The 24,937-nt window shown below is 45.4% G+C and overlaps 1 protein-coding gene across 1 annotated transcript; it reads right to left on the bottom strand.

The window, feature by feature from the left end:
• Nucleotides 1-16,239: 16,239 nt before the first annotated feature.
• Nucleotides 16,240-17,208, bottom strand: LOC141167597 (olfactory receptor 11A1-like). Its single transcript, XM_073654986.1, has one exon. It carries the CDS (start codon nucleotides 17,206-17,208, stop codon nucleotides 16,240-16,242), a length of 969 nt encoding a protein of 322 aa, XP_073511087.1.
• Between the last annotated feature and the right edge of the window lie 7,729 nt (nucleotides 17,209-24,937).

Below are 24,937 nucleotides of genomic sequence, written 5' to 3'. Positions count from 1 at the left end.
GGAGAGAATAGTAATTGCTCACTTGTGTCCGAGGGTGATGGCGCATACTGATGCTCTTCAGTTTGCGTACCGGCAGGGACTGGGTGTGGACGATGCTGTAGCGTCTCTGCTACAAACAGTACATTCCTTTTTGGACAATGATGGAACCACAGTGCGTGCTTTGTTCTTTGATTTCTCTAGTGCGTTCAACACATTACAGCCACTCTTACTGCGAGGAAAGTTGATTAAAATGGCGGTGGATGAGGGACTTGTGAATTGGATAATTGACTACCTGTCGGATAGGCCACAGTTTGTTAGGTGGGGGACGGCTACATCAGATAGTGTACTGAGCAGTGTCGGAGCCCCGCAGGGAACAGTGCTGTCGCCATTCCTCTTTACATTGTACACAGCTGACTTTCAGTATAAATCAGACCGTTGTCACCTCCAGAAGTACTCGGATGACTCTGTGATAGTTGGCGGTATTGGGAAGGACCAGGACGAAGAGGAATATAGAAGGGTGGTTGCGGACTTTGTAGTATGGTGCCAGGCTAACCATCTAGAACTAAATGTTAAGAAAACCAGGGAGTTGGTGATGAGCTATGGAAGGTGCAAGAAGGTATGCCTACCTGTTACCATTGACGGTCAGGATGTGGAGATGGTGGACAGTTTCAAATATTTGGGGGTTTACCTGGATAGCAAGCTAGACTGGAAGTGCCACATGGAGAAGGTCTACAAGAAGGGGATGAGTAGATTGTACTTCCTAAGGAAGTTAAGGTCTTTTAATGTGTGTGGCAAAATGCTTGAGGTGTTCTACCAATCCTTTGTGGCTAGTGCCACCTTTGCGGCAATAATTTGCTGGGGTAACAGTGTGCGTGTTGCTGACGCCAACAAGCTCAACAAACTTATAAAGAAGGCTAGCGCGACGGTGGGCCTACAGCTTGGGACTTTTGAAGAGGTGGTAGAGGATAGGATTAAGAAGAAGTGCAGAGCTATAATGGGCAACAACACACACCCGCTTTATGAACTGTTTGCAAAACAGAAGAGCACATTCAGCAATCGCCTAATACAACTAAGGTGTAAAAAGGAAAAATACAGGAGATCATTTGTTCCAACAGCTATGGGGGTGTTTAACAAATGTCTGAAAAGCAATGTCTAAAGCATTCCAAATGTTTTGTTATCATATGTGTCATGTTCGAGATCTGTGTTCTGCTGCTGTGATACCGCAATTTCCTCCGGGATAAATAAAGTATATCTTATCTTATCTTATCTTATCTTATCTTATCTTATCTTATTAGTCCATCTATACTGACCTCCATCAGGTTGCAAATTAAAAATAATTTTTTTCTGCATCTAGCTCTGAAAAAATATTTGGGCTTCTAGCAGTGTGTGGGACTTGGTCTATTAGTCCATCTATACTGACCTCCATCAGGTTGCAAATTGAATAAAAAAAATTTCTGCATCTAGCTCTGAAAAAATATTTGGGCTTCTAGCGGTGTGTGGGACTTGGTCTATTAGTCCATCTATACTGATCTCCATCAGGTTGCAAATTAAAAATAATTTTTTTCTGCATCTAACCCAGCCAATAGTTTTGGCCTAATACCGCAGTTTGGCCACTCAGCTCTGCTCGGTTACCATCCATTGTTTTTTTGTGCAAACAACTCCAGAGTTGTGAATTAGTTAACCACCAAAATGAGTGGAAAAAGGCCTGCTGCTGGTGGAAAGGGGAATAGGCGTGTTGGGAAGGGGAAAAAAGGTTGTGTCCGTGGGGTAGGTGCAGAAGAAAGACTATCTTCCAGCCAAACTAAAATGTCTACTTCTTTTAGCGGACAATGTGATAAGATCCCTTTCTTACGGCCACGCCAATCGCTACAAATTCCAGATGAGGCACAAAAACAGCAGGTGCTTCAACGGATATCAAGTGCTCCTTTAAGTGGGCTCTCCTCCACATCAACTTCAACATCACAAATACTCCAGTCCTCAAAGGTGTCACCCAAATCGCCCTTGCTTCCTCACAGCTCCCAAATCTCCAGCTGCCCGTCTGAGTATGAGGTAGAACAGATGGTTGAGTCTGCAGAGCTGTTTACTCATACTATAGCCTGGGAATCAGAGGTCGACTCCAGCGCTTCTGTGAATCCAGACGAGGAAATGATCTGCACTGATGCCCAGAATCTTTATGAGTCGGATCCAGGACCAGACGCAGAAGGTTCTGACCATAATGTAGACCCTCATTCCCAAACTGTAACTCCTGTTGGTGGAGACAATGAGGAAGACGATGATAAGACTCAAATACCTGATTGGAGCGACAACTTTAGTTTTTTGTCAGGGCAGGAACAGGTTGGCTCTGAGGACGACGGGTGTGATAACGCACAGGGTGATGATGATGAGGTCGGAGATCCCACTTACTGTCAACCCACAGTCAGCCAAGAGATGAGGTCAGCAGAGGAGGTGGAGGAAGATGCTAGTGACGACGAGGTCAGGTTGCGCCTTCCTGGACAGAGACGTAGTACTGGAAGCACGTCAACAACTGCATCCTCAAACACAACTCTGCCTCTCACCACAAGTCGTGGTGGCTCTTCAGGTCGCATGGGTGCTAAGCCTTGCATAGCCTGGGCATTTTTTCAGATCGATAAAGATGACCCAACTCGTGTTATCTGTAACATTTGTCAGCAAAAGCTAAGTAGAGGCCAAAAAATACATAGTTTGAGTACTTCATGCATGAACCGGCACATGGACATGAAGCATAAGTTGCAGTGGGAAGCTCAGTGTGCTACAATGCGGTCTAGCCGGCCGGGCCAACCACCGTCTGCCATATCTTGTGCATCCGCGGCCTCTTCATCCTCTGTGACTGGGGTGACAGCAGTCACACCTGTTTTGGGGCGCAGACCTGCCACCTCTTTACCCGCAACAGCCAGCGTGATTGGCAGGTCATCATTTTCTTGGGAGGTGGTAACACCAGCTGGTCTTGAGCGCTGTCCGACATCGATAGCACCACCTTTGGATCAAGGCAACCTAACATGTCCGCCTGCATCTTCCTCACAGACCGGCAGTTTGCCGGGGACACCCTTATCAACCCCGTCTAAGCACAATAGCCAGCCCTCGGTCCCTCAGATGTGGACAAGTAAAAGACCATTTCCTCCTAGCCATGAGAAAGCTAAGAGGTTGAATTTCACCATCTGCAAGCTCTTGGCTACAGAAATGCTGCCTTTCCGCCTGGTGGACACAGAGGATTTTCGAGACCTTATGTCCGTCGCAGTGCCCCAGTACCAGATGCCCAGTCGGCACTACTTCTCAAAGAAAGGTGTGCCTGCGCTCCACCAGCATGTCGCACACAACATCACCGCTTCTTTGAGAAACTCTGTGTGTGACAGGGTGCATTTCACCACAGACACTTGGACGAGTAGGCATGGACAGGGGCGTTACATGTCGCTGACTGGGCACTGGGTAACTATGGTGACAGCAGGACAAGGGGCTGCTGTCCAAGTCTTGCCGTCCCCACGAGTTGTGCGTCAATCCTCTTTATGTCATTTTTCCTCCACTGCTTCTGCCTCCTCAACCTCCTCTCGGTCTTCCACCTGCACCCAAAGCCTGTCTGGTCATGCCACAAGCTTTCTAACTGCGCAGAAGGGATCCTGCACACCTCCTTACTATGCTGGCAGTAGGGCTCAACGTCATCAGGCGGTTTTTACATTGAAATGTCTGGGAAATGTGAGTCACACAGCTGAGGAGTTGTGGTCAGCTCTGGAGAACCAATTTCATGAATGGTTGTCTCCACTGGACCTGAAACCAGGGAAGGCCGTGTGCGACAATGCTGCAAACCTGGGTGCGGCCCTTCGCCGGGGCAATGTCACACACGTGCCCACTATCCAAGACTAGATGGCCTTCTGCAGAGTGCAAGGTTGCTGTGTGCTCACTTCCGCCGTTCGCATCCCGCAGCTCAGCGACTTACATCTCTACAGAAGTCGTTGGGCCTGCCACTTCACCGGCTAAAATGCGATGTGCCTACCCGGTGGAATTCAACTCTGCACATGTTGCAGCGACTGTGGCAGCACCGACAAGCCCTGGTGCATAACGTTCTGACGTATAGCCTGGGCCAACGAGATTCAGAGGTGGGGCAAATCACGCTGGAGGAGTGGTCTCAGATCAGGGACCTATGCACCCTTCTGCACAGTTTTGAAATGGCGACGAAGATGTTTAGTGCTGACGATGCCATTATCAGCATGACTATTCCAGTGATTTACATGCTGGAGCACATGTTAAACAGAATTCGGAGTCAGGTGGTGGCACAAGAGGAGGTGGAGGAAGTAGAGGAGGAGGAGTTGTATGCGGAAGGGCTAACATCTGCAAGGTCCAGACGGTCGGCAGCACCAGGGCGGCAGGCATGTGAGGGTGGGGGAGATGATTTTACCAGGGCGCATGGTAGCAGCCAAACTAGTGAGGAAGGTGCAGGAGCCCAGGAAGAAGTGGAGGACGAACTGATGGAAGACTCATCAGATGAGGGAGACCTTGATCACATTTCTGTTGTGCGAGGTTGGGGGGAGAGGACAGAGGAAGGAAGCATGATTGTTACCTCGCCACCAACACAACAGGGACTTGGTGCTCCTGGATGCGTAACACACATGAGTGCCTTCTTGCTGCACTACCTGCAACATGACCCTCGAATTGTGAGAATTAGAAATAATCCTGACTACTGGGTTGCCACACTGTTAGATCCCCGGTACAAAAGTAAATTTGCAGAAATTATTCCTGCCATAGAAAGGGATGCACGCATGCAGGAGTATCAGCAGAGACTGTTGCAGAATCTTACATGTGCTTTTCCACAAAATACCAGTGGTGCACGTAGTGAATCTCACAGTTCCAACTTGCCAACCGTGGGACCGTCAAGTGTTCAGCACTCAAACCGTAACAGAACCACAGTATCTGCTGGTAACATCAATTTTGCGGAATCATTTCACCACTTTTTTAGCCCATCCTTTGCAAGGCCACAGGAGACAAGAAGTCTGACACATAGTCAACGCCTAGAGACGATGGTACAGGAGTATCTCCAAGTAAACATTGAAGCCACGACTGTGTCACTGGACCCTTGCTCTTTTTGGGCTTCCAATCTGGATAAATGGCCGGAGCTAGCCACTTACGCCTTGGAGATCTTGTCATGCCCCGCAGCCAGCGTTCTGTCTGAACGTGTGTTCAGCACTGCTGGTGGTGTGCTGACAGATAAGCGCACGCGGCTCTCCACTGATAATGTAGACAGACTCACGTTCATAAATATGAACAAATCATGGATCCGAAATGACTTTTCTACCCCTGTGTCATCCTGGGGAGAGTAAAAGCTTGATGATTGGTTAAAATCACCCTACCAACCGTTTTAAGCTTTCAAATTACTAATCATGTTTATCTGTATCTTGACTGGAAAATAATTTGGGCTTTGTAGCAGTTTGCAGCACTGATCCTATTAGGCCATCTATAATAAGCTTCACCAGATTTAAAATTAAAAATAATTTTTAGCTGCATCTAGCCCGGAAAATAATTTTGGGGCTCCGAGATGCGCAAGACACATAAGTGCCTTCTTGCTGCACTACCTGCAGCATGACCCTCATATTGTCAGAATTCGAAGTAATCATGACTACTGGGTTGCCACACTCTTAGATCCCCCAAACTTTTCGATCAACCTTTTCATTTTAATAAAGACCAAAAAAATGGTCATTTTTGAAATTATAAGCATTAGCAGGTTGTTAGAAACTGAAATCAAACAGTTTTCAACTCAAAACTTTATTCTAGGTGATGTTACATTTTCACATAGGACCCCTTGTTCGAAAGGAGCTTCTGAACTCTCTCGTCCATTGAATTTGTCAGGTTTTGGATGGTTTCTGCTTCAATTGTTTTGCATGAGGACAGAATACCCTCCCAGAGCTGTTGCTTAGATGTGAACTGCCTCCCGCCATCATAGACACTCCTTTTAATGATGCTCCAAAGGTTCTGAATGGGGTAGAGGTCAGGGGAGCATGGGGGTCACACCATAAGTTTGTCCCCTTTTATGCCCATATCAGCCAGAGATGCAGATGTTTTATGTGCAGCATGAGATGGTGCATTATCATGCAGAAAAATGATCTTGCTGTGAAATACACGGTTCTTCTTCTTGAACCATGGCAGGAAGTGCTGTTTGAGAAAATCCACATACATTATGGAGTTCATCTTTAGCGCCTTCAGGGATCCTAAAGGGGCCGACAATCTCTCTCCCCATGATTCCAGCCCAAAACATTACTCCACCTCCTCCTTGTTGGCGCTGTAGCCGTGTTTGCGTGGGGTGTCCATCAACCAGCCATCCTCCACTCTATTCATCTGGACCATCGAGCGCTGCACGGCACTCATCCGTGAACAAAACAGTTTTGAAATCAGTCTTCATGTAATGTTTGGCCCACTGGAGCCGTTTCTGCTTGTGTGAAGTGGATAGAGGAGGTCGACAGGATGGCGTATGCACAGCTCCAAACCTCTGAAGGACCCTGCATCTTGTTGTTCGGGGGACGTTGGAGGCACAAGCAGCTTCAAAAACTTGTCTGCTGCTATGACAAGGCTTTTTTGCCGCTGCTCTTTCAACCTGACGTAATTGCCTGTAGGAAAGAGTCCTCAATTTGCCCTTATCAGCACGCACACGTGTGTACTGTGAATCAGCTACATACTTCTTGATTGCCAAGACACTTCATCCTGATCATCGCACAATGTTGATTGTAGTCATGCCTTGACCTAAACACTCCACAATTTGTTGCTTCTCAGCAGCCGACACATCCTTTTTCTTTCCCATTTTGGCAGAAAATGTAGGCTGCTTAATAATGTGAGAGAGCCTTCTTAAGTAGTCTTGCCTTTCATTGGACACACCTGCCAAACTAATTAGCACAGGTGTCTGCAATTGCTTACAGTGATATAAAGAGCCCTGACACACATCACCATCAATGAGTTTAACTGACAAACAAACAAATTCTTCCCTTATCACTCCTAAACACTTTTTGCATAATAATTTGGAACACAGTGTACATGTGCTTTTCCACAAAACACCAGTGGTTCACGTAGTGAATCTTACAGTTCTAACTTGCCAACCGTGGTCTGTATGGAATTGTTCAATAAAGGGCCCAAAATTAAGATAACATAGATGGGAGAGGTCTCTATGAATAGGAATTCCTAAGTATTTGATACCCTGTGAGGGCCAGGCAAAGGGAAAGTTGGACTGGATGGAATCCTATATGGATTTAGGGAGGGAGACATCGAGGGCCTCAGACTTCGCTGCATTGATTTTAAAATTTTACCATGTAACAAAGTGATCTATTTCAGCCATAACAGCAGGGATGGATATATGTGATTGAGTGATATATACTAGGACATCATCAGCAAATAGAGAGCACTTGTACTCGGTGCCTCCCACCTCAATCCACCTAATATTGGGGTTATGGCGAATTGATGAGAGCAGGTGCTCCGTCACTGGGATGTATAAGAGAGGGGACAGAGGACATCCCTGCCTTGTCCCATTGGTGATTGTGAAAGGTGATGAAAATGTTCTGACGCACCCCCTGGGCCTTGGGACACCCGGAGCCGGACCCTTTTTGGTGGATGCTGGTGGTTGTAGTCTTCGTGGCGGCGATCCGGTTCCGTGGCTCAGGGCGGTCAAACCAGTGGCGGAACTATTTATGTGGTTTTGATGTTTAAATGTCCGACTACGCCACCCGTGGATTGCGGTCAGAGTGAACCGCCGCTACAGGGCAGACCGCTAAGGCTGGTGTTGTGGGTGCAGCAGAGCGTAGCATAACTCCCCACGGGAGGAGTATAGCCTCAGGGCAGTGTATGCGGAGGATGGGGGTGATGGTGCAGGGCAGCAGCAGTAACGACACGGAGTCAGTGATGCAGTTCAGGGCCTTTACTCACAGTTCTTATTATCCAGACCACGTCTGCAGGTAACGGCTGCCCACGTCGTACTGTGCTCACCAGGTGAGGGGCTCAGACAACTCCCAGATAACTTTGGAGCGCTTCACAGGACCCCCTTTGTGTGTCCTTTGTCTGGCCTTTCTTACCAACACTTCTGTCCGGCTGCCTCGGGCCTCCTCTTGGTAAACTTGGCGCCAGTTTCCCTGACCCTATGTGGTGCCTTCCTAGCGGGTGGAGCAAGGGGCTGCGCCACATAAAATGTCAGAGCCTCCGGTTTCTAGCTGAGGGTCGTTTCCTGCCTCCACTAGTTCGGGGACCGGTCTCCCCCTTTGGCCTGACCCCTCCACGCAGGTGGATTCGTGCGTGCGGTGGCGACTCGCCCGTCCGCACCCCTGGGATCCTTTCATTCCTCGTTCCTGGAGCCTTCTCCGCTCCTCTTCCTTCCTTCTCCCTCTTGCAGGCCTGGGCCTCTGTTACTAGGCCCGCCTCCGGAGCAGAGCTCATGCAGAGCCCCTGCTCCCTGCCACTTCTGCTCAGACTTCTCTGCACTGAACTAAGATGGTGCCCACCTTATATAATCCCTTCTCAATGCACCCAGGAACTGCTTCCTCCCTGCTCCTGCACTGCAGGGTTCCCCTTCCTCAGTGTTCCCTCCCCCCACTCCAGCCAGGGACAGGGACTGTCGTGCCCATCTCAGGGGCATATTGGTCGCCCTGCCCCACGGCAATGTGGTGTAATGCATGCAGGTGTCGGGTCCTGATCCACACTCCATCCTTATCTGAGAGTGAGATATCACACCTCTGGGTGAGGTGCAATACGCCTGTAGCAACCGAGCCCTCGGTGCTACAGTTCCATTTATCTTCAGCCTAGGTGACGTATTGTGATACAGGGCCGTGATTTTGGCTATAAAAGGGTCCCCTAGACCCCTACCCCAAGCTTTTTAAGAGAATCATATGTGGCGTGCCAGGAGACCTTATGGAATGCTTTCTCAGCATCCAACGAGAGTATCTACTTACAAATTTTTAACTGCATCTAGCCCAGGAAATACTTTGTACCTAGTAGCAGTGTCTGCTAGTCAGCGGATTATCCCGGCTGTTAAGCAAGCTACACCACCTGTAGTTTGGACACTTAATTTTTTCAAAGGAAATGCTTCGGGACCACGGGATACTCAGTGAAGAGCATCAGGAGGCACCCCAAGGCATAGGGGCTGGGACTGGCACTAGGATGCCTTGTGGTGGACAGCCGAGCTCGATCCTTATAAAAGCTTTTTAACTGCAGCAGCTTTAGTGGACGCTACTGGAGCTGGAATTACGCGGCTGCTGGCATGAGACTTGCCCTCCAATAGATCCTTGTAAATGGATTTAAAGTGTATTCATTCAAATTAGAGGGACAATTTAAATTAAAAAGCTTAGAGCTGCCTCCACCACAGGGGGGCTCTCTCGACCCACCAGCGGACAGGCACCAGTATTGGGAGAGGGGGGCTGGCCATCAGGGTTCACCGCGGCTCTGGCACAAACCCGGCGACACGGAGGTGGCACGGGCAGGAGCGGACTGGCCGTCTCGGCTTCTCACTTTTTGGATTTTAGAAGGGCATGACATGCCTATATCTGTGTCTCCCCCTCCTTTTACTCCTCCACCTCTTTTCTTTTCGCATGACTATATGTACTTGTCACTTTTCCATGTGTTAGTTGTGTCTTCTGAGCAGTTTGTCAGCTTTTGGACACCTTTGAAGGTGTTTTCTATGTGTTTCTATGTGTTTTTGTTTGCCTGCCATTGGTTTTAACGGTGTTCGAAGGTGTTCGACGAACAGTTCGACGAACAGTTCGGCGAACACACGGGTGTTCGACGAACCGAACCGAACTCGAACACTACGGGGGTGGCTCAACACTAATCGTCAGCACTAAACATCTTCGTCGCCATTTCAAAACTGTGCAGAAGAATGCATAGGTCCCTGATCTGAGACCACTCCTCCAGCGTGATTTGCCCCACCTCTGAATCTCGTTGGCCCAGGCTATACGTCAGAACGTATTGCACCACGGCTTGTCGGTGCTGCCACAGTCGCTGCAACATGTGCAGAGTTGAATTCCACCGGGTAGGCACATCACATTTTAGCCGGTGAAGTGGCAGGCCCAACGACTTCTGTAGAGATGTAAGTCGCTGAGCTGCGGGATGCGAACGGCGGAAGTGAGCACACAGCGACCGTGCCCTCTGCAGAAGGCCATCTAGTCTGGGATAGTGGGCTAAAAATTGCTGGACAACCAGGTTCAACACGTGAGACATACAAGGCACGTGTGTGACATTGCCCCGGCGAAGGGCCGCACCCAGGTTTGCAGCATTGTCGCACACGGCCTTCCCTGGTTTCAGGTCCAGTGGAGACAACCATTCATGAAATTGGTTCTCCAGAGCTGACCACAAGTCCTCAGCTGTGTGACTCACATTTGCCAGACATTTCAATGTAAAAACCGCCTGATGACGTTGAGCCCTACTGCCAGCATAGTAAGGAGGTGTGCAGGATCCCTTCTGCGCAGTTAGAAAGCTTGTGGCATGACCAGACAGGCTTTGGGTGCAGGTGGAAGACCGAGAGGAGGTTGAGGAGGCAGAAGCAGTGGAGGAACTTTGACATAAAGAGGATTGACGCACAACTCGTGGGGACGGCAAGACTTGGACAGCAGCCCCTTGTCCTGCTGTCACCATAGTTACCCAGTGCCCAGTCAGCGACATGTAACGCCCCTGTCCATGCCTACTCGTCCAAGTGTCTGTGGTGAAATGCACCCTGTCACACACAGAGTTTCTCAAAGAAGCGGTGATGTTATGTGCGACATGCTGGTGGAGCGCAGGCACACCTTTCTTTGAGAAGTAGTGCCGACTGGGCATCTGGTACTGGGGCACTGCGACGGACATAAGGTCTCGAAAATCCTCTGTGTCCACCAGGCGGAAAGGCAGCATTTCTGTAGCCAAGAGCTTGCAGATGGTGAAATTCAACCTCTTAGCTTTCTCATGGCTAGGAGGAAATGGTCTTTTACTTGTCCACATCTGAGGGACCGAGGGCTGGCTATTGTGCTTAGACGGGGTTGATAAGGGTGTCCCCGGCAAACTGCCGGTCTGTGAGGAAGATGCAGGCGGACATGTTAGGTTGCCTTGATCCAAAGGTGGTGCTATCGATGTCGGACAGCGCTCAACACCAGCTGGTGTTACCACCTCCAAAGAAAATGATGACTTGCCAATCACGCTGGCTGTTGCGGGTAAAGAGGTGGCAGGTCTGCGCCCCAAAACAGGTGTGACTGCTGTCCCCCCAGTCACAGAGGATGAAGAGGCCGCGGATGCACAAGATATGGCAGACGGTGGTTGGCCCGGCCGGCTAGGCCGCATTGTAGCACACTGAGCTTCCCACTGCAACTTATGCTTCATGTCCATGTGCCGGTTCATGCATGAAGTACTCAAACTATGTATTTTTTGGCCTCTACTTAGCTTTTGCTGACAAATGTTACAGATAACACGAGTTGGGTCATCTTTATCGATCTGAAAAAATGCCCAGGCTATGCAATGCTTAGCACCCATGCGACCTGAAGAGCCACCACGACTTGTGGTGAGAGGCAGAGTTGTGTTTGAGGATGCAGTTGTTGACGTGCTTCCAGTACTACGTCTCTGTCCAGGAAGGCGCAACCTGACCTCGTCGTCACTAGCATCTTCCTCCACCTCCTCTGCTGACCTCATCTCTTGGCTGACTGTGGGTTGACAGTAAGTGGGATCTCCGACCTCATCATCATCACCCTGTGCGTTATCACACCCGTCGTCCTCAGAGCCAACCTGTTCCTGCCCTGACAAAAAACTAAAGTTGTCGCTCCAATCAGGTATTTGAGTCTTATCATCGTCTTCCTCATTGTCTCCACCAACAGGAGTTACAGTTTGGGAATGAGGGTCTACATTATGGTCAGAACCTTCTGCGTCTGGTCCTGGATCCGACTCATAAAGATTCTGGGCATCAGTGCAGATCATTTCCTCGTCTGGATTCACAGAAGCGCTGGAGTCGACCTCTGATTCCCAGGCTATAGTATGAGTAAACAGCTCTGCAGACTCAACCATCTGTTCTACCTCATACTCAGACGGGCAGCTGGAGATTTGGGAGCTGTGAGGAAGCAAGTGCGATTTGGGTGACACCTTTGAGGACTGGAGTATTTGTGATGTTGAAGTTGATGTGGAGGAGAGCCCACTTAAAGGAGCACTTGATATCCGTTGAAGCACCTGCTGTTTTTGTGCCTCATCTGGAATTTGTAGCGATTGGCGTGGCCGTAAGAAAGGGATCTTATCACATTGTCCGCTAAAAGAAGTAGACATTTTAGTTTGGCTGGAAGATGGTCTTTCTTCTGCAGATGTTACTGTTGCTTTAACACCTACCCCACGGACACAACCTTTTTTCCCCTTCCCAACACGCCTATTCCCCTTTCCACCAGCAGCAGGCCTTTTTCCACTCATTTTGGTGGTTAACTAATTCACAACTCTGGAGTTGTTTGCACAAAAAAACAATGGATGGTAACCGAGCAGAGCTGAGTGGCCAAACTGCGGTATTAGGCCAAAACTATTGGCTGGGTTAGATGCAGAAAAAAATTATTTTGAATTTGCAAAATGATGGAGGTCAGTATAGATGGATTAATAGAACAAGACCCACACACAGCTAGAAGCCCAATATTTTTTCAGAGGTAGATGCAGGAAAAAATATATTCAGTTTGCAACCTGATGGAGGTCAGTATAGATGGACTAATACAACAAGTCCCACACACAGCTAGAAGCCCAAATATTTTTTCAGAGGTACTGTAGATGCAGATAAAAATTAGTTTTAATTTACAACCTGATGGAGGTCAGTATAGATGGACTAATAGAGAAAGTCCGACACACTACTAGAAGGCTAAATATTTTTTCAGAGGTGGATGCAGAAAAAAATATATTCAGTTTGCAACCTGATGGAGGTCAGTATAGATGGATTAATAGAACAAGACCCACACACAGCTAGAAGCCCAATATTTTTTCAGAGGTAGATGCAGAAAAAAATATATTCAGTTTGCAACCTGATGGAGGTCAGTATAGATGGACTAATACAACAAGTCCCACACACAGCTAGAAGCCCAATATTTTTTCAGAGGTAGATGCAGAAAAAAATATATTCAGTTTGCAACCTGATGGAGGTCAGTATAGATGGACTAATACAACAAGTCCCACACACAGCTAGAAGCCCAAATATTTTTTCAGAGGTACTGTAGATGCAGATAAAAATTAGTTTTAATTTGCAACCTGATGGAGGTCAGTATAGATGGACTAATAGAGAAAGTCCGACACACTACTATAAGGCCAAATATTTTTTCAGAGCTAGATGCAGAAAAAAATTATATTCAGTTTGCAACCTGATGGAGGTCTGTATAGATGGATTAATAGAACAAGACCCACACACAGCTAGAAGCCCAATATTTTTTCAGAGGTAGATGCAGAAAAAAATATATTCAGTTTGCAACCTGATGGAGGTCAGTATAGATGGACTAATACAACAAGTCCCACACACAGCTAGAAGCCCAAATATTTTTTCAGAGGTACTGTAGATGCAGATAAAAATTAGTTTTAATTTGCAACCTGATGGAGGTCAGTATAGATGGACTAATAGAGAAAGTCCGACACACTACTAGAAGGCCAAATATTTTTTCAGAGCTAGATGCAGAAAAAAATTATATTCAGTTTGCAACCTGATGGAGGTCAGTATAGATGGACTAATAGAGAAAGTCCGACACACTACTAGAAGGCCAAATATTTTTTCAGAGCTAGATGCAGAAAAAAATTATATTCAGTTTGCAACCTGATGGAGGTCAGTATAGATGGATTAATAGAACAAGACCCACACACAGCTAGAAGCCCAATATTTTTTCAGAGGTAGATGCAGGAAAAAAATATATTCAGTTTGCAACCTGATGGAGGTCAGTATAGATGGACTAATACAACAAGTCCCACACACAGGTAGAAGCCCAAATATTTTTTCAGAGGTACTGTAGATGCAGATAAAAATTAGTTTTAATTTGCAACCTGATGGAGGTCAGTATAGATGGACTAATAGAATGATGCTATGCCCAAAAGATTTTACTTCACTAGGTGCAGTAAAAAAATTGGTATTCTATACACAGGTGGTATATCTTGCAACACAGATAGGCTACTCCACTGACTAACACACTCTGCAATAGGCCAAAAAGGATTAGCTTTGCTAGATTCAGCCAAATGCTGTGAAAAAAGCTTGCACAGCACTGGCACAGACCTGCCTGGCAAAAACTGATAGGAACTGATGTAACCTAGTCCTGAAAAGGACTGCAATTACAATTAGTCTTTACTCCCACAACCTATCTATTTAAGAGCACAGACCTCCCTGATAAAAGTCATAGGAAATGCTGTAACCTAGTCCTTAAAAGGACTGCAATCACAACTATTCCCTACTCCCAAGCTATCTGTATATTTGTGCGAAAATTGGCTTGAAATTAACAAGGTATAGCGCACACAGCAACAGCGGTGCCGTCTAACACGCAGCTGCAGCAGTGAGAAAATGGTGGCGACGGGGAAAATGGCTTGGTCTTATAGGGCAAGGACATGTGACATACACTGCCAATGACACATGCCCTTGCTTGTGTGAAAAAAAGCACTTCGCTCCGTGTGTGCGCTGCTGATAGGCTGACAGATTGCACCTCCCCACTGAAAATGCGGGAAAGAGAAAAAAAAATGGAGATCTTCATTGTTCCTGCAGAGATCCATCCCCTGCCCCTCCCCCTACCCCACTGTACACTCAAACTGCGTATTAACATTAATTTTCATCATTACTGAGAAAAAATCCAGTTATGATTTTGGTGCACGAACAGTTATCGAACATAACCTCGAACAGCCGAATTTTTCTCAAATTGTTCGTGTTCGCCGAACGGCTCGAACACCGCCCAAAACAGCTCGAATTTGAGATTGGCGAACAGTTCGAGTAGAACAACGCTCATCTCTACTGGTGACTTCATTGTTGTTTTGCTTACAGCTATTCTGCTATTGTCTTCCAATATCATCACTCCATCTTGAGTGGTCATTGATAGGAGTAGGTTGAAGTTCTTTACAACTTCTAGTTCATCGCTGTAGATCTCAAATGTGTCCCAGCCTTAGCTGGCAGTAGTCAATAACTTTGTCTTTCTTGTATTGAGTAGGAGTCCCATGTTTGAGCTTTCCATCTCGACACTCCTTAGGTCCTTCATTCCACCTATGCTTGCGGCTATCAATGTTGTATCATCTGCGCATTTAAAATCGTTGATAATTTGCCCAGCAATTTTGATTCCTTCTTTTTCGCCAAGTCCAACCTTCCTGAAAATAACTTCTGCATATAAATTGAAGAGAAATGGTGACAGGATGCTTCCTTAGCTGACGCCTCGCTCTACTTTGAACCATGTCATGTTGTCATGTTCTGTTTGGACTGTTGCTTCTTGGTCGATGTAAAGGTTCCTAATTAGGCTGATCAGATGGTTCGCCACTCCTGTATCCTTCAGTACATCCAAAGTTTCTAGTGATTAACACAGTCGAAGGCTTTGCTGTAGTTGATTAAGCAAAAATAGATCTCCTTGTTGTATTCTTTGGCTTTTTCCATTATCCATCTAGTACATCTGTTGTTCCTCTGCTTCTTCTGAATCCTGCTTGTTCCTCTGGCAGCTCTTTGTCAAAGTAAGGCCACGTCCCCCTATCAGTATTCGGTCAGTTTTTTTTCTCAGGAGTGGGAACCAAAACCAGGAGTGGGTGATAAATGCAGAATTGGTGACTTGTTTCTATTCTACCTTTTCTCTGATTGTTCCTCACCTGGTTTTGGCTCCTACTTCTGAGAAAAAAATACTGACCAAATACTGATAGTGGCGTCATGGCCTAAGGCTGTAACGGTCTTTTTAGAGTCTTTATACACACACACACCTGGTAAATTGTTAAATGTTTTTTTCTCTCTGCAGTAATGGTATATATGTGGAATTTCACTTAGACTAGGGCACAACAGGATTTCAAGAGCAGTGTTGAGCTTCAATTTCGGGAGAAAAATGCCCATCATATATATTTTTTAATACATTATCACTTATTCAAAGCTAATTGGTTGATCCTTAAGTAATTAACAGCAAAAATAATAATTGCACCTCCTTTTATTTTGTATTACCATTGAGAAGCAATCTGTGCTAGATCACGAGCAGATATATTATGTTTAATTAACCAACATACTCTGGACAAGCTGCACACAAGTCTTAATGTATAATCCTATCATTTATCTATATGATGAAGTTGAGAAATGTCCATTTTTGTTGAATGTTCTGCATGAAGAGGAACTCAGCTGCTTGTCTTTGCAACATGGCCAAATGTCCTTACTGTTAACATGGCAGGAAGTAGTTTACGCAAAGCTGTTTTGATCTCTTGATTCCTGAGACTATAGATGATTGGGTTTAATAATGGCGTCCCAGCTGTGTACAGAGGGGACACGATCTTATTTATGTTGTAGGAGTAAAGATTTGATGGGATCATGTAGACGTTCATCAAAGTCCCATAATAGATGCTCACCACAATCAAATGTGAACTGCATGTGGAAAAGGCTTTTCTCCTTCCAATGGTGGAAGAAATTTTCAATATGTTATTAAAAATTGAGATATAGGTAAAAGAAATGAAGAAGAATGGAAAAATTATAAACGGTATGGTCAAGATGAAATCTAGTATGTCCAAGATGGAATGGTTGGAGCAGGTTAGCTTTAGAAGAGGAGCAAGGTCACACAAATAATGGTCCATGATGTAAGCACCGCAAAACTTAAAATTACAGACAAACATGATTAGCACGAATGCTACCATGAATCCTATCAACCAAGGCCAAAGGGCCAGATATGATCGTAACCTTATGTCCATGATAGAATTGTAATGGAGAGGTTTGCAAATGGCCAGATATCGGTCATAAGACATGACTGTGAGGAGAAGACATTCGGCAGTCGTTGTACCACTGTAGAAGAAGAGCTGAACAATGCAGTCAAAAACATTTATGAAACCTCTTCTGTCTTTCACCACCTGGAGCATTTTAGGGGTGACGGTTGTTGTCAGTAAGATGTCAGAGAAGGACACCTGACTCAGAAAAAAATACATGGCGGACTTGAGACTCTGAGATTTGGTCACCAACATAATAATGATCAAGTTTCCAAGCAATGTGAAGATGAAAATGAGAAGAAAAACAATGAATAAAAAATAATTTAATAGCCAATGGTTCTGAAACCCCAAAAGAAGGAATTGTGTGACTGTGGTCTCATTTACTTCTGCCATCTCTCGAAGGCACAGATGGTTCTCTTGTTGATTTTATATTCTACTGACCTGCAAACTGCTGGGGTCGTCATATGCTGCATTTGTTTTAGGATTTATCAATAAACCAGTAATAGTAGGGAGATGAGTAAATCAGTAACATTCTCACCTGGTTCTCCAATATACCTATAACCAGCTAATCTAAACATGGATAACCTGGGTAACCAGAAAGTACATTTTCAGTTTGCTTCAAAGGAAAATAAAAACCCCTCCAGCAGAAGACACTGGGACCAAATGCAAAGCCTTTCACTATACCCCCTTTTGCTATTGTGACTCTACCATTTACCATCTCTTAAGGTCAAATTCAGTTATTTTCTCATACGCTAAAAAAATTGGACATGTAGAAAGGTCAAATGACTAAAAATGGGTACATGTTATATTAAAAAAATGAATAAAAAAAGCAAAAACAGAGAAAACACGAATGTAAAACTCATATGTGATAATAGTGAATAAAAGCTCCTGGCCATACGTCAGCTCACAAGTTCTGAGTTGGACAAAGTCATAATATTGCATCAATAATAGTCGTTGGCCTCATATGTCACCAATTTTCTTCTTTTTTACATTTCCTATTGGCATGACATTAACAATTTCACAAAAGTTATTTAGTTTTACCCTCTTGGAAGATGTCCAATTTGTATACTCCCCTTGACAAAGGCTGATCGCCGAAACGCGCGTCGGGGTTGGTGCAAACGTGTACAGCAACGCAGGTATACTCTATATATGGGACATTTCCTCCTGTGACTGATTATGTTCTACATGCATCATTAGGTCTCCAGTAGAAACATTTATATATTTGGGTTCTGGCATATCAATGTCAGTTTGGTTTAGGCGGTTGTATATATATATGTAAATTATGCCTGCTCTGGAGTTCCCCCATTTAACGTGTGCGCCATTTTAATACTGTGTGTCTTTCATGTGTGTATTTTCACCCCCACTTGTTATTTGTCAATAAAATTTATACTATTTATTATGACATTGTCATGGATCATCAATTTTTGTGCTTCGGCCCTCTCCCCCTTCATTTTGTATACTGTATATCTATGTGTGGTTGTATTTGTGCTTGAAGTGATGTGAATTCAGGCCTTTCAATTTGGAGTTCTTAAGTAAATTAGTGGAAAGGTAAGTGCGGAAACCCATGAACCTCTTTATGCTTGAACTTTCGAAGACAATTTGAATGATACAACAAATGCCATGGGATATATAAAGGCAATCTTAGGAGAGAACTTCTGTGCAGTCTGGTTTTGAACAAGGAACTGTGTGATGCTGTAGCCTTAATAGATGTTACGTTCTTGAAGGCTTCAACTAATAATTGTATCAGGGTAAAGCAAGTGAAAGTTAATTACCATGATAGTCCATACAACCACAAACAATTTCTTTGGAAATGGCATTTAAATGAGACAATTAAGCAGCTCCTTCCCAAGACTTGTGTAGACAATCATCCTCATAACAATATCCAGTCTTCATTTAAGGTATAGAGACCACATGGTGGGATAAAAAATTGTACGAGTATATTTAATATGGTTGAAGTTTTGACTGCCGCAGCTCAATTTCCCCAGATTTTCTAAGTTATAGCATAAAAACTCAATTGTATGTCTCAAGTCCTGACTACAGTAAGGTAAATACATGGTGTTCACAAACGCTACAGATATTGTACTGCAGTAGAAAATAGAGCCAATGTTCTTCACCTTTTATACATTTTCATTAATTGGTAAAAAAAATGGGAAGATAACTCTTAGAGGAATATTTCTCATCTCCTGTGTATCAATGATGAAAATGGCACCTTTGTGTATTCTGAAATATAAAATGATATAAGCTGGACATTTCCTATTCAATAATTATATCTGTGATGTGCATCTAGTTTACGTTATATTAACCCCTAAAAATATCGCCTATTTTGACACTGACAACATGGCCTTTTATGTATATTTTCGAGGAGTCATAATGTATATTTTTTATTTTTCCATCGATATTGCCATAAGGAGGTAATTTATTTATTTTTTTGCTGGTCATTTTTCAATTGTACAACTTTTATGTAACTTTGACTCATTGATTAGTGGCTGTAGGTTTGCCGAGCTCTTGTGGAGAATACCTATCGTTTTCTTATCATGGAAATCTCAAAAATACCTATTAATGCTCAGTGCTGCATTTCCCTACATCTCTTCCTCATTTCTGTCTACCACCCTTTCCATCCTCTCCACAATGCTGCACCATACTACATATCTTCATCTCTGTCTACCATTTTATTCCTCCTCTCTACAGTGCTACACCACCCTACATCACCTCTCCATCTGTCTACCATCTTCCCATCCTCTCCACAGTGCTACACTATACTACATCTCAACATCTCTGTTTACCACCATACCTGTCCTCTCCACAGTACTACATCGCCCTACATCTCCTCATATCTGTCTACCACACTACCTGTCCTCTCCACAGTGTGCACCACCCTACATATTATCTTCATCTCTGTCAACAATTTTATTCCTCCTCTCTACAGTGCTACACCACCCTACATCACCTCTCCATCTGTCTACTACCTACCCATCCTCTCCACAGTGCTACACTATTCTACATCTCCTCATCTCTGTTTACCACCATACCTGTCCTCTCCACAGTGCTGCACTGCCCTACATCTCCTCCTCATCTCTGTCTATCACCTACCCATCCTCTCCACGGTTCTGCCCTGCCCTATAGCTCTTCCTCATCTGTCTACCACCCTACTCATCCTCTCCACAGTGCTGCATCACCCTACATCTCCTCCACATCTTTGTCTACCACCCTACCTGTGCTCTCCATATTACTGCACCATCCTACATCTACTCCTCATCTCTGTCTACCACCCTACCATGACCTCTCCACAGCACTGCCCTGCCCTACATCTCCTCCTCATCTCTATCTACCACACTACCCATCCTCTCAAAATTACTGCACTGTCCTACATCTCCTCCTCATCTCTGTCTATCACCTACCCATCGTCTCCACAGTGTTGCCCTGCCCAACATCCCCTCCTCATCTTTGTCTACCACCCTACCCATCCTCTCCATAGTGCTGCATGACCTAACATCTCCTCCTCATCTTTGTCTACCACTCTACCCATCCTCTCCACATTGCTACACTGTCCTACATCTCCTCCTCATCTTTGTCCACCACTCCACCCATCCTCTCCACAGTGCTGCCTTACATATCCTCATCATCTCTGTTTTACACTCTATCCATCTTTTCCAAAGAGCTGCTGTGCCACCCTACATCTCCTCTTCATCTCTATCTTCCACTTACTATTCCTTTCCACAGTGCTGCACCCATTTATCTCCTCCTCATCTCTCTCAACCACCGTTTATTCCTCTCCACACTGCTGCACTGTCCTATAATACCTTTTGATCTGTCTAGCACCCTATCTGTCCTCTCCACAGTTCTGCACCACACTACATCTCCTTATTAAGATGTAAGTTCGGATTTCGAACAAATTCTCTCATCACTAAATTCGACATGAATATGGCACATTCGGATTTATGACCAGAAATGCCTGCAAAATTTCTTAAATTCAGGAAAAATCGGCAACGTTTGGCGAATAAATGCGGGAACATGATTGTGGGGCAACTACAGACTTTTAACAGTTTTGCTAGCATAGTGCTTGTGTATGATGAGTGAGGGGACGTGGTAGATCAGTAGTTTGTAATTTTTTTTTTCTTCCTGTAGGCGGCAACTTTAAGCCAGGAAAGCGTGGCTAGTCAATCAGAGCGCATGTAGCATCCAGACACAAGAACTTCTTCAATTGGCTGCTGTAATCCCATATCCTCTCTATATAAAAAGCTACCATGTTTCCTCAGCGCCATTTTATGCATGTCACTGCTGGAGACAGACGCTGCTGAGTGTGCACCTGTGTACTGAGAGATATTAGCTAGATAGATGTGCGCTTCTGTGGAATTAGATAGTGTAGATAAGTCCTAAGTCCTGTGCTGTGTACCTGTTCAATAGACCTTGCAGCACTTTTTTTTCTGGTGTAATCAATGAAATTCTGACAGAAAGAGCAGGGTCTATGCCATAGAACATTGTTGTGCACCAGTTGCACTGTGCTCCATGCAGAACTTCAATATATTTTTGCACTTGCTAATTTGATAAAACAGACAAGTCTTTGCAGGCCACTTTTTGATTTTGTGGGGTTGAAATCTGCAGAGCTTGTCAGCGCAAAGCTTCTGAGTGCAGAGCACAAAAAACTTTTTTTTTCAGTTGCTAATATGATAGGGCAAGCTGTGTTAGCCCATTTTTTGGTGGGTGAACTTCAGCTGTCTGTTGGCAAGCAGAGTCCACATAATATTTTTTTGTGTCGCAAATGTGATACACTCTACGGGAAGCCACCTACTATTTTATTGGTGGTAAAATTTAGCTGTATTCAGAGCTCATGTAAAGTAAAAAAATCTATTTTTAACTTTGACTAACGTGATACAGCAGGCTAGATCTGAGTTCGAAATCTTGGAGCATATATTCTATGTTATACAGGTCCCATCCTTAGTCAAAATATACTTTATATGATTCCTAACGTTATACAGCAGGGGATATCTCAGCTTTAAATAGTTTGGAGAATGTCTCGTTTGTTATACAGGCCTCATCCACACTAAAAAAATATTTTCTTCTGTTACTAATGTGATACAGTACGGGACATCTCAGTTTGAAATTGTTCATAGCATATCTCCTATGTTATACAGGGACATCTCAGGGTGCCAAGGGAGGGTGGATGACTCCAATCGAGGGGGGTTGGTGATACAAGAAAAACTGTTAGTGAAGGCGAGGAATAAATGGAAGAGGAAGAGGTGATAGGTTCTTCCCAAGCCAGCAGTGAGGAACAAAGAGTTCATCGCAGCTCTACACTTTCAACCTCCGGCACTTCAATTCGTCAAGGCCAAAATCTTAGCAACGGCAGTGTAAGTGGCAGAAGCAATTTCTGTGAGTCCTTTCACACATTTTTTAGACAAGCTCATGCACCTGCACAACAGAGTGCAAGTCTAACATGTGAACGACTGGAGAGGATGGTGAACTTCTGATTAAGTCTCAATCTGCTGGGTTGGCTGCAGTGGAAGAAGTTTTGGTTCCAATTTCTACAATTTCTACTGTAGTGAAATTGCTGCCATTTGCTGGTGTATGCCGCTATTTTTTGGAAATGTGAATAATCCTGATTGGTTCTCCATCTATTGGGTTGTCTTTAAGGGAAGGGGTTTCTGTCTTCACTAAACTACTTCTTCTCTGGTGAAATTGATGCCACTTTGGTGGTGTTAGGTCCTAATTTAGGGAAATGTAAACACTTCTGATTGAGTCTGTCACAGGTGTGTCAGAAATGTCAGACAGTCGCCCTGCAGTTGGTTGCCGAAGATCTCGACGTTGGGCGTTATAGACATATTTTTAGAGGCTGTCTCTAGGACCCAGCATCTACTTCCCTCTGACTGCAGGCAGAGAGGACAGGGCTCTGTTCACATGGAACAGACTGGAAAATACAGGAGGATGGCTAGAACACAGGAGGAAGATACGAAGGAAGGGAAATGGGACAAGCAGAAACAGATACACACAAGGTACTTCCTATGAAGTAGCGAGTGGACACAAAACTCACAAACAGAAGTACAGAGACAATGAGTTGGAGTTAGGTGCAGGTTCAGATACTGCAGGAAAAGGGAAGGTACGGACATAGGGAAAAACAGGTAACAGGCTAGGATGCAGTTCAGACAGGAACTGCTACTGCAATAAAATACAAGAACGAGCCTAGGTATACAGCCCCCAGAGTGGCGGAAACAGACTAGAAGTCAGAGATAACAGGTCTGGGCATGCAGCACCCAGAGTGGTGGAAACAGACTAGAAACAGGACAGGACCGGGCAATTCAGTAGCAAAGACTAACTGAATGAAGGTGTTGCTCAGGCACCTCCTTCTGGGTGGAGGGGAATTAAATATCCAGTGACTCACAGCAATAGGCTGGAGACACATTAGAGGTGCGCCCACAGCAGCTATAAGAATCAGGAAGTAAGCGGGCCGCCGCCCTAAGCAGTCAGTCAAGAGACATGCACACTGCATGAACTAAAGCACAGTTTGCAGGCTGGACTGACAGGTAAGATTGCGGTCTAGCATAGTGGGAGGTGGTGCACTGTGCAAGCATGCCGCCAGGGATCTTACTTCACACGCACCCATTTACGCCCCCTATTCTTCAAGCCCGAAGGGTCTTCTTCAGAGAATTTGGAGGCCAATCCTTCTCTTCAATAGGATTACCTCTTCTGTACATTAGAGGAAACAAAACTGATCTCATCATCTTAATGACTAGGATGCTTCCTCCTATCAAGCCATCCTCAGCAACAGATGAAGTGGGTGAAGTACCAGGAACAGCACACAGGAAAGTCTCTCTCCATTTGTTATCAGGAAGCACCCTGGTGGATTCAGGAGTAGTGTTGAGCCACCCCCGTAGTGTTCGAGTTCGGTTCGGTTCGTCGAACACCCGTGTGTTCGCCGAACTGTTCGTCGAACTGTTCGTCGAACACCTTCGAACACCGTTAAAACCAATGGCAGGCAAACAAAAACACATAGAAACACATAGAAAACACCTTCAAAGGTGTCCAAAAGCTGACAAACTGCTCAGAAGACATAACTAACACATGGAAAAGTGACAAGTACATATAGTCATGCGAAAATAAAAGAGGTGGAGGAGTAAAAGGAGGGGGAGACACAGATATAGGCATGTCATGCCCTTCTAAAATCCAAAAAGTGAGAAGCCGACACGGCCAGTCCGCTCCTGCCCGTGCCACCTCCGTGTCGCCGGGTTTGTGCCAGAGCCGCGGTGAACCCTGACGGCCAGCCCCCCTCTCCCAATACTGGTGCCTGTCCGCTGGTGGGTCGAGCGAGCCCCCCTGTGGTGGAGGCAGCTCTAAGCTTTTTAATTTAAATTGTCTCTCTAATTTGAATGAATACACTTTAAATCCATTTACAAGGATCTATTGGAGGGCAAGTCTCATGCCAGCAGCCGCGGTAATTCCAGCTCCAGTAGCGTCCACTAAAGCTGCTGCAGTTAAAAAGCTTTTATAAGGATCGAGCTCGGCTGTCCACCGCAAGGCATCCTACTGCCAGTCCCAGCCCCTATGCCTTGGGGTGCCTCCTGATGCTCTTCACTAAGTATCCCATGGTCCCGAAGCATTTCCTTTGAAAAAATTAAGTGTCTAAACTACAGGTGGTGCAGCTTGCTTAACAGCCGGGATAATCCGCTTACTAGCAGACACTGCTACTAGGCACAAAGTATTTCCTGGGCTAGATGCAGTTAAAAATTTGTAATTAGATACTCTCGTTGGATGCTGAGAAAGCATTCCATAGAGTCTCCTGGCACGCCATATATGATTCTCTTAAAAAGCTTGGGGTAGGGGTCTAGGGGACCCTTTTATAGCCAAAATCACGGCCCTGTATCGCAATACGTCACCTAGGCTGAAGATAAATGGAACTGTAGCACCCTGAGGGCTCGGTTGCTAAAGACGTATTGCACCTCACCCAGAGATGTGATATCTCACTCTCAGGTAAGGATGGAGTGTGGATCAGGACCCGACACCTGCATGCATTACACCACATTGCCGTGGGGCAGGGCGACCAATATGCCCCTGAGATGGGCACGACAGTCCCTGTCCCTGGCTGGAGTGGGGGGAGGGAACACTGAGGAAGGGGAACCCTGTAGTGCAG

This window comes from Phyllobates terribilis, unplaced genomic scaffold (assembly GCF_046119375.1).
Source record: "Phyllobates terribilis strain yellow unplaced genomic scaffold, ASM4611937v1 Scaffold_11__3_contigs__length_659146591, whole genome shotgun sequence".
In the NCBI taxonomy this organism is placed as follows: domain Eukaryota; kingdom Metazoa; phylum Chordata; class Amphibia; order Anura; family Dendrobatidae; genus Phyllobates; species Phyllobates terribilis.
Note: the sequence above shows the minus strand (reverse complement) of the source record. Positions and strands in the feature narration are given on the sequence as shown.

What these genes read in the sequence shown, in the direction of transcription:
- LOC141167597 (XM_073654986.1), bottom strand. Translation starts at nt 17,208, where the DNA reads ATGGCAGAAGTAAATGAGACCACAGTCACACAATTCCTTCTTTTGGGG.